The sequence below is a fragment of the Populus euphratica genome, unplaced genomic scaffold (genome assembly GCF_000495115.2).
Source record: "Populus euphratica unplaced genomic scaffold, PopEup_1.0 scaffold3562.1, whole genome shotgun sequence".
In the NCBI taxonomy this organism is placed as follows: domain Eukaryota; kingdom Viridiplantae; phylum Streptophyta; class Magnoliopsida; order Malpighiales; family Salicaceae; genus Populus; species Populus euphratica.
In genome coordinates, this window is record NW_011503373.1 from 2,864 (window position 1) to 11,149 (window position 8,286).

At 35.6% G+C, this 8,286-nt stretch overlaps 1 protein-coding gene across 6 annotated transcripts; it reads left to right on the forward strand.

Moving 5' to 3' along the window:
• Positions 1-434: 434 nt before the first annotated feature.
• LOC105119786 (squamosa promoter-binding-like protein 2) lies at positions 435-7,214 on the forward strand. 6 transcript variants are annotated; one of them, XR_841190.1, is made up of 7 exons: positions 435-578; positions 1,628-1,771; positions 1,906-2,656; positions 2,860-2,990; positions 3,767-4,039; positions 6,029-6,409; positions 6,839-7,214. XR_841190.1 is itself a non-coding variant. In XM_011017971.1 (5 exons), exons 2-5 carry the CDS (start codon positions 1,983-1,985, stop codon positions 6,283-6,285), a joined length of 1,335 nt encoding a protein of 444 aa, XP_011016273.1. In that variant the 5' UTR covers positions 1,210-1,771; positions 1,906-1,982; the 3' UTR covers positions 6,286-6,601. The 6 variants fall into 6 exon arrangements, 1 of the variants encoding a protein (XP_011016273.1); XR_841189.1 differs by lacking the exon at positions 435-578 and adding an exon at positions 1,210-1,405; XR_841191.1 differs by lacking the exon at positions 1,628-1,771.
• The last annotated feature ends 1,072 nt before the right edge of the window (positions 7,215-8,286 follow it).

The following is an 8,286-nucleotide window of genomic DNA, read 5'->3' on the forward strand; positions in this document are numbered from 1 at the left end:
TTCAAAAAAACCATAAATTTTAATTTTATAGTTAAATTTTATTTAATTTTTTTAGGAATTTCTGAACGTTATTTTGTTTAGAGTAGTTAGAAAATTGTTATATTGATTTTTAGATTTTTAAATTTTAAAAATTTTGCCTTTAATTTTTATTTTGTAATTTTCTTTACAATTGGATGGCCTGTTATGCCTGAATTTAAATAAATATATCGATTATTAACCTTATTTCAATTAAAATTTTCTAACGATTCCAACAAGAACTTCCAAAAATATGATGCTTCACTGGAATTCTTTTATTTCCGTGTCATTTCATAATTTACTTGTATTTTACATGCTAATTACCTAATTTATCGAATAAAAGAAAGAAAATGAAAACTATTGCTGTATTTATTCACTCAAAACCTTATTGAAGTGTAATAAAGCAAGCTCCTTTCTTTCTTTTCTTCACATCACTCTCACTCCCTGCTTCTCTCATCAATCATAAACAGCAAATCAGCATTAATAATAGTAAAGTTCTCTTCTCACTTCTCAGGCAGCTTTTTATCGGAGGTCCCTTCTTCCGTTTCTTTCTCATCTGAAGGGTAAGTAGTGCTTGTTTATTCGTTCTTTCAAGTTTCATTGGAGAAAAAAAAAACGAAGAAAATCTGTAGCATTATTTCCTTTGTTATGTTATTGGAATTCCACAGTTATAGGCTTATTGCTAAGAGACAAAGGGTTTTCATGTTTGCTGTGATAGCATATTTTTGTACATTCATGAGTCTTCCTTTTATATGTAAATGGAAACTCAAAGCTTGTGGCTTTAAGTTCACTAAAGGGCTTAAAGACGAGAAATATGTGGCGGGACTTCTAAAAATGAAGAAACACATTTTTTCCCAATACTTAAAGTGGTCTTTTAACTGAAAGAAAGAAGAAAAGAAAAGAAAAGGTTCCTTCTTTTTTTTTTTTTTTGACAGATGGGATTCCTTTTCTTTTGCTTCTACCATTCTTATTTGTTGGTTATAGCAATAGTAGTACATTCCACTTACTTACAAGATACAAAGTTAAGTCTTCTTATTTTTTTTTTGGTTTTTATTATATGGTCTATAAATAATGGGTTAAAAGTGGTAAAATAGTGGATGCGTTGGGGGTTGGGGGAGGTAAGATTCTTTTGAACACATTAGGTGAGTAGGGTCTCGTCCAGGGGCCTACTTACTGTGATTAGCCCGAGCAACTTCAATGTGAATTATTGCTTACTTTTTGTTGATGGTAAAAAGATGAAACTAGCTCCATTTTAATACAAGTTAGATATACTGAGACAATTGAGATATAAAGAGAGAAAGAGGGAGAGGAGAGAGCATTTATTAGGTGTGCTGGGTGGAGACAGTTCGTTAGGTAACACACTGAGAAGTCATGGTTGTGTCTAGGAGAGGTAAATATGCACAAAAGTAGAGAAATTTGATTGATTTTTGTAGTTACTGTGCTTGAAATCTGTGAATTGATTGGTGGATGTTTGTGTTTGGAGATTGATTGATTTCTGCAAGAAACTTTACTGGGTTATAAAGAGACCTTTGTTTAGTAGATGCTTCTTTTACTTGGTTTAGTTTAGGTTTGCCTGGTATTTTGTCTGAGTTCTCTGAGCTGGGGAGTTCAGGGATTTCGGAGGCATCAAGAGGAATTACTTTGTAAGATTGGGAAACAAGCAGATCGGATTTTGTTCTCTTAAAGCGAATAAGATTCGCTCTGATAATTCAGAAAAACAGAGGTGGCTGGCACTTAGAATCATCAAGATTTGAAGGTGAACTGGGTTCTTCAGTTTTTCAGGGGGATATGCTGTTTATAACCTATTTCTAATCCTGTCCAGTATTAGTATTTTTTAAGTTTTGCATGTTTAAAGTTTCAATTTGATCCTTGATGTCATAATGATTGCAGGATTTGGTGTCCCATTGCTTGTTGATTTCATGAAGAAATATTCTTTGTGAAGTGATTCTGTAAGTTCTGACTCACTGATGGAGTGGAATGGCAAACCCCACTTACAGTGGGACTGGGAGAGCCTGATAATGTTCAATGGAATAACAACTGAAAATTCTAAGCAGTTAAGCCCAACAGATTTGGAAACTGATGGAGAAAAAGGAACTGACTCTGGGTTTTTCTATTCATCTGGGAGTGCAAGCAGAAGCGGTGGTTCCAGCTCTGATTTGGAACTTGCGTCTTTCTCAAAGTGCTCGAAGTCAGCTTCCATCAATTCCTCATCAGCCGGGGAAGTTAAAACATCTAAATTCACTTTGGAGGCCTCTAAAGCAAATCCATCTGATTACAATAAGAAAGAAATTGGAAAGGCTAAGACAGCTAGTATGTCTTCCACAATTGAGGCTTCAGGTGGTTCAGGTGACCAGCTGCTTGGTTTGAAGCTTGGTAAACGAATATACTTTGAAGATGCTGGCAACAATGTTCAGTCTTCATCATTTTCTACAGTTCCTGTGCCGTCTTTTACTTCGGCAAAGAAATTGAAGTCCGCTATTCAGAGTCATCGTGCTCCATGCTGTCAAGTGGAAGGCTGTAACCTTGACCTCTCATTAGCTAAAGATTATCATCGCAAACATAGAGTTTGTGAAAGCCATTCAAAGTGCTCAAAGGTCATTGTAGCTGGTTTGGAACGCAGGTTTTGCCAGCAGTGTAGCAGGTAAAGCTTCTAATGAAATGAATGGTTGTGTGTTGGAAGACAATAATGCCTGAGAATGGGTCATTTTCTACATGCTCTTTTGCTAATTGTTGTTATCTAGTGTGGTGTGTTGATTATGTCAATTCTCGTCAATTAGTAATTATAGTAATGATTATTCCTAGCTTTTATGATTGCATTGACAATTTGGGTTTTGGATGTCAAAGGTTCCATGGTCTGTCAGAGTTCGATGAAAAGAAGAAAAGCTGTCGCAGGCGACTTTCTGATCACAATGCAAGACGCCGCAAACAACCAGGATCAGTCCATTTAAATTCAAGAGTGTCCTCATCATTATATGGTACTGGTCTCAAACTGAGACTTTGATTATTCTCTTGAAGCTGATTTGTAGAATATGCTATTGTCATTGATCTGTTTTTGTAGTTGTTTCTCGATCTTCCCATATGCTATGAATTGAAGCTATATGGATGATGCTATTCGGTTTCCTTTGTTTTAATGAGGCTAAACCAAAAGGAGGAAAGAAACCTCCTTGGCTAGTTTTATATGGACTTGATGTCTCAACTTTCTCTAATTGAGCAACAAAATAAAAAAAGATTTTTCTTTGATTGTGAATGACACTTGCAAGTTAATGTCCTGATTATTTGCAACAAATTTGTATCTGTTTGTAGATGAGAGGCACATAAAAATGAAAAAACTCATCGTTTTTGAAATCACTTACAAATAAGCATAATGTGGTATTATAGTTTCAAAGGTTTCTTCCAGCATGTCCGAACTGCTATTATCATTGAAACATTCAGTTTGAGTTATGGGTATAACTTTATCTTCTTATTTCTGATTCTGTGACGCACTGCATGTGATGGAGTCCTTGTGTTCATTGATTGTTTAAATTTTATTTATCAATCCCCAAAAGTTCTTTCCTTTAATGAACTCTTGGTTAGCTTTATTTAACAAAGTAAACCTGAGGTAGTACCATGTCTCACCTGTCCCCTTTGCGCGCTGGACTACAATCTGGTTTACTGATATTGTTTCAACTCAGGATACACTAGTTCATGCAACTAAGTTGGTATTGATAATAACCATTCATGCAACTTAATATTATCTTTGTTTACTATGCAGATGAAAGGCAACCGATGAGTCTTGCTTGGGACAGGGCACCACTTGTTCATGCCAGGCCTCATGCAAATTTGACGTGGGAAGGCACATACATCTCCAAGTTCACAATAACAAAAGATTATATAGCAAAGCCTGCAGAAATAGGTGGTAATGATGGGCAGTTTCACTTGCCTGGCTTTGATCTGACAAATGGCATTGATATTCAGCACCATCATAAGTCTAATAGCTCCTTACCATCTAAAGGCAAGGGCACTGCAGCTGAGATTCTCAACCAAGGTTTGTTTTGTTTTCATTTTGAGAAACAAGGCTTACAATTATTGCATTAAGTTTCTTAATTTTGATGATATGGTTAGCAGTATATAAAATCTTTACTAGAATTTCTTAGCAAGGTTTCCTTGATATGTCTAACTAGTAACAATATACTCTGGTGACCAACAATAATAATAAAGGTAATATTTAACCAAAGATCTGAAAAGAGTTTATTTTACATGAAAATGACGCAAATGAGTAAAAATCATTACAGGATAGCTTTGTGAGATTCTCCAGGTGCGTCCATTTAAATTGTTATTAATGGTGGATAATTTGAAACCTTACTGTTGTCTTCATGAAATTCCCAAGGTCCAGTTTCACTTGTCTGTAAGCCTAAAATCAACAACCTTTCTTAAACTTACAATTTATTCAATTAGAGTTCAATGTCAACAAGGCTTTGGTATTTGGCATGGACCTTGCTCTTAACCAATGTGAGAAACCACATGCTTGTGACTGCAGAACTATAGGAAAGGTTTCCAGTGCTTCATAAACCACATGCTTGTGACTGCAGATTAGAACTATAGGAAAGGTTTCCAGTGCTTCAATCATTACATGAACAAGGTTTCATGTTGATTGATGAGTATATCAAAGTCCAAAAAAGTACATCTATGAAATATATGCTGAATCAAGCATCAACATGTCAACTTCTGCTTTTATAAAACTATGGAGAATTCATAGTAAGATACGGAAATTTTGCTTAAAGGACTTTGGAATATATTAATTGATTCACTTTTGCAATTTTTCTTGACACAATTATGGGGAATTAAGATGTTTAACTGATGGATGCTAGATCCAATGGGCATTAATTGTAACTGCTGTAAAATAAATAAGATTGATCTTGCATAACAAAATTAAATTAACATGCACATAATATGTATTGGACTTAATTAAGCATTGTGGAACATATTCTGTTCTTCAGATTGCACTATGCTATTTGATATGAAATGAGCATGATTTCTTTATCAAATTAATTGATGCTTTGAAATGGACTTGATTTTTTTATCAAAATAATTGATTCAATTTGTTTCTTTTAGTCTCAATGAAGCTAATTATAATAGCTATCAATGGTCGCAACACTTGGTGTCTCTGATTCACTGAAGTTTAGGATTTGTCCACATGGCCTCGAGCCTCGTTTGTTCTTTTGTTGTTTTCTTTTCTTTTAGTACTGGTACATGAATCCAAAGCTAGCTATATATATATATATATCAAATTTACATGTAATAGGTAATTAGGTATGTATAAAATCGCAGCATAAGCAAAATATTGGTTGCTCTGGTGGTTTAAAATTATCTTAACATGGCATATATGAGGTTGGAGCCTCATTCAAGAGTCGAAGTACCATTATATTTCTAAAAATAACAGAAAGTATTGCTAATTTTGGAGATATATGGATGATAGATATCACATGATATATTTGAGAATAATTCTGCAGTGTGATGAATGGGGTGCAAAATCTAATCTTTGGCAGACATACCACTGATTTTGGCAATGATGAATGCAAATAAATGTGACAAAGCCTATATCTCTTATAGAAAAAAAGAAAAAAGAAAAAAAGGGACACTTATACTTCCTGGTGGTTTTCAAGAATTATTTCTTTCTGTATTTAAGCATAGCTCTGCTTAATTTTGGAAATCAGAGATGTATGACGTGGTGGTCTGAGTGGTCAATGAACGTGTTTTGTGTCCTTGTTGATTGGTGCGAGTCTGGGGATCCTAATGAGCATAGAAGAAGCTTAAGAATGTGTAGATGGTTAACACTGATTGTTTTAAAAGTCATATGGATGAAGGATGAATTTGGAAGCATTGCTTTTTATGGAGACAATTAATAGAGCAGATCCTCATGAGCAGAGATAAGAACTATTGTGCTAGGGTTTTCTTTTTTTCTTTTTTGGCCTGGAGTGATTCTCCTCGTTCTAAAATTTGATGCTTGAAATTATTTGGAATGTGAACCCTGCAGGTTTGGAAGAATACATCAATCCTTCCAAAGTGGAAGCGGCACCAGAATGTCTTCGTGCTCTCTCTCTTCTGTCAAACAATTCATGGGGTTCACGTGAGCCGCAATCTATTTCATTTGAGCAACCCATGCATACAAATCACACCACTCAGTCTGTGCTGCAAGTTATACCCCAAAACTCACCACTTGCCTCATCAGAGTATTGGAGGACTGAGCAACCATCAACTGACTCTCAAGTGCATACCTTGACGTCACACTGATGGTAGCAGTTACTTTCAAGAGTTTCAGCTGTTAAGAACATCAAAGGGGGATGACTTCAATTCCATCCAGATGAACTTACTGCTGAAGCAATTTATCATTTTCATCTTAACAAATTAAGTGAAGGTCAGTATCTGGTTTGACATTTAGCTTAGATGCACAATACTTTCTTGTGCTCACTGCAACTTAAATTTACAGTAATCATGTGGTAGTCAGACCTTGAAACCTTTCCGCAATCTTAGATGTAGAAGTTAAATTACAGTATTCTGCATTGGTGGAAGATAATTGAAATCATTCAATGTGGGGATAAATTACACTGTCTAACTCCAAATGATGCCCTGCATGTTGCATGCGCTGGGCATCACATATTCTTACTCCCCACTAACTCTCAAGTGTGAGATTGCCCTGAGTCCTTGAAATTAGTTTGTTTGTAGACAATTAGTGGATACTGATGTTAGGGGTTATATAACTTGTAGTTATGGTAAAGTTATCATATTGCTGCAGAATTTTTTCAGTACCTGTAGCAATCTGACTAGTATTTTCCATATTCTTCAGGCACTGGACCATCCTGGAGCATACTGTTAGGATTCAGATCATGGTGATTCGAAGTTCTCCTAAAACACCATTTGGACTGGTTAATGATGGATCACTGATTTGAAAGTTATCTCTATCTGTTATTAAATTTCTAGGAACCTAGAACTTAATATTGCAACTTTTGAAGCATCTTTTGAAAACCCAGGGATCTGAGCTATCAATTTTCTTGTTCCTTCCATTCGATGCCCACGGCAAAGCTCATCTTAGCTTCTCTTGTACTGTAATATACTGAAAATAGTAGTACGTAAATGCAGGTCTGAATAATCTTTCAGCCCTTTTATGGCTCTGATGTGAACCATGAGCTTGAGCTGTTTGAAAATTTGGTGTCATTACTGAATGGTGTCTATTCTGCTAGTTTACAAGTGCTGGTTGCTGACTGATTATTTTTCGGGGCATTTGATAACCTATCATAGTTTATGATGAAGGTAATGTTTTTCCCCTCCATGCAATCATCTCCTTGTCTTGACAGACTAACCATATACTCGCCATTATCAACAATTATACATATGATGTCATTGGATAATAATTGGCTAGCGAAAAAACATAGCCCTTCCTGCTTCGAGCTTGAGTTGTGGTCAAAATGCTGTTGTTCTTGGGCATGTACCTTCCTTCCATTCATTAAGGACTGTAAAGAGCAAAGCAAGCCTAATCGTCATGTATCATGAGAATTTGAATCGTCTTTACTTGTAGAGAGCTTTCCTTTCTCTCTCTTTTTTTTTTGTTTGAAAAGATTTATATATAAAAAAATGAAAGCATCTACAAACTAAAATAAAAACTTCTTTTTTTCCGATGGGTATTATTCAATGTTTTGAATTCACTCAAAGATAAGAGGTCTGTCGAAGACAATCCAACCAAAGTTCTTATTTCTCCATTCAGAAAAGCCATTACTTACTAATACGTTATTCTACCTTCTTATTGAAAAATAATTTTAGAAAGAAATGAAAAATGTTTCATTGAAATTGCAAGCCCCGGATATCAATTGGGGTCACAACAGGTCCAATTTGAAGAGACATTTGTGACCGCGCTGGGATGGTTTTTTCCTTCCATCAATGAAGAGCTTGGCTTGTAGCGAAAAAGTGGGATCACCCATGCTTTGAAGTTAGGGTAACAATCACCCACTTGCGCGGGCACGTGTATGTCACAAAGCTTGGTCTTTACTTAAACTTGAAAGCAATGTTTCCAAGCCCTTGCCTTTTACCACAAGCAGGCATCTCATGGAATGGATTCTTGTCGCGTCATGACGTACCTTTTATTGATGCTATCTGGTGAAAAATAAAGCCTACATTATTTCTTTAATTCTTACCACCCCTTTCCATTTTAATGTTGCCCCGGATATCAATTGGGGTCACAACAGGTCCAATTTGAAGAGACATTTGTGACCGCGCTGGGATGGTTTTTTTCTTCCATCA

Coding starts and splice junctions, on each gene's coding strand:
- LOC105119786 (XM_011017971.1), top strand. CDS start 1,983: ATGGAGTGGAATGGCAAACCCCACTTACAGTGGGACTGGGAGAGCCTG. Junction 2,991..3,766: donor AGTGTCCTCATCATTATATG/GTACTGGTCTCA, acceptor TTTACTATGCAG/ATGAAAGGCAACCGATGAGT. Junction 4,040..6,028: donor AGCTGAGATTCTCAACCAAG/GTTTGTTTTGTT, acceptor TGAACCCTGCAG/GTTTGGAAGAATACATCAAT.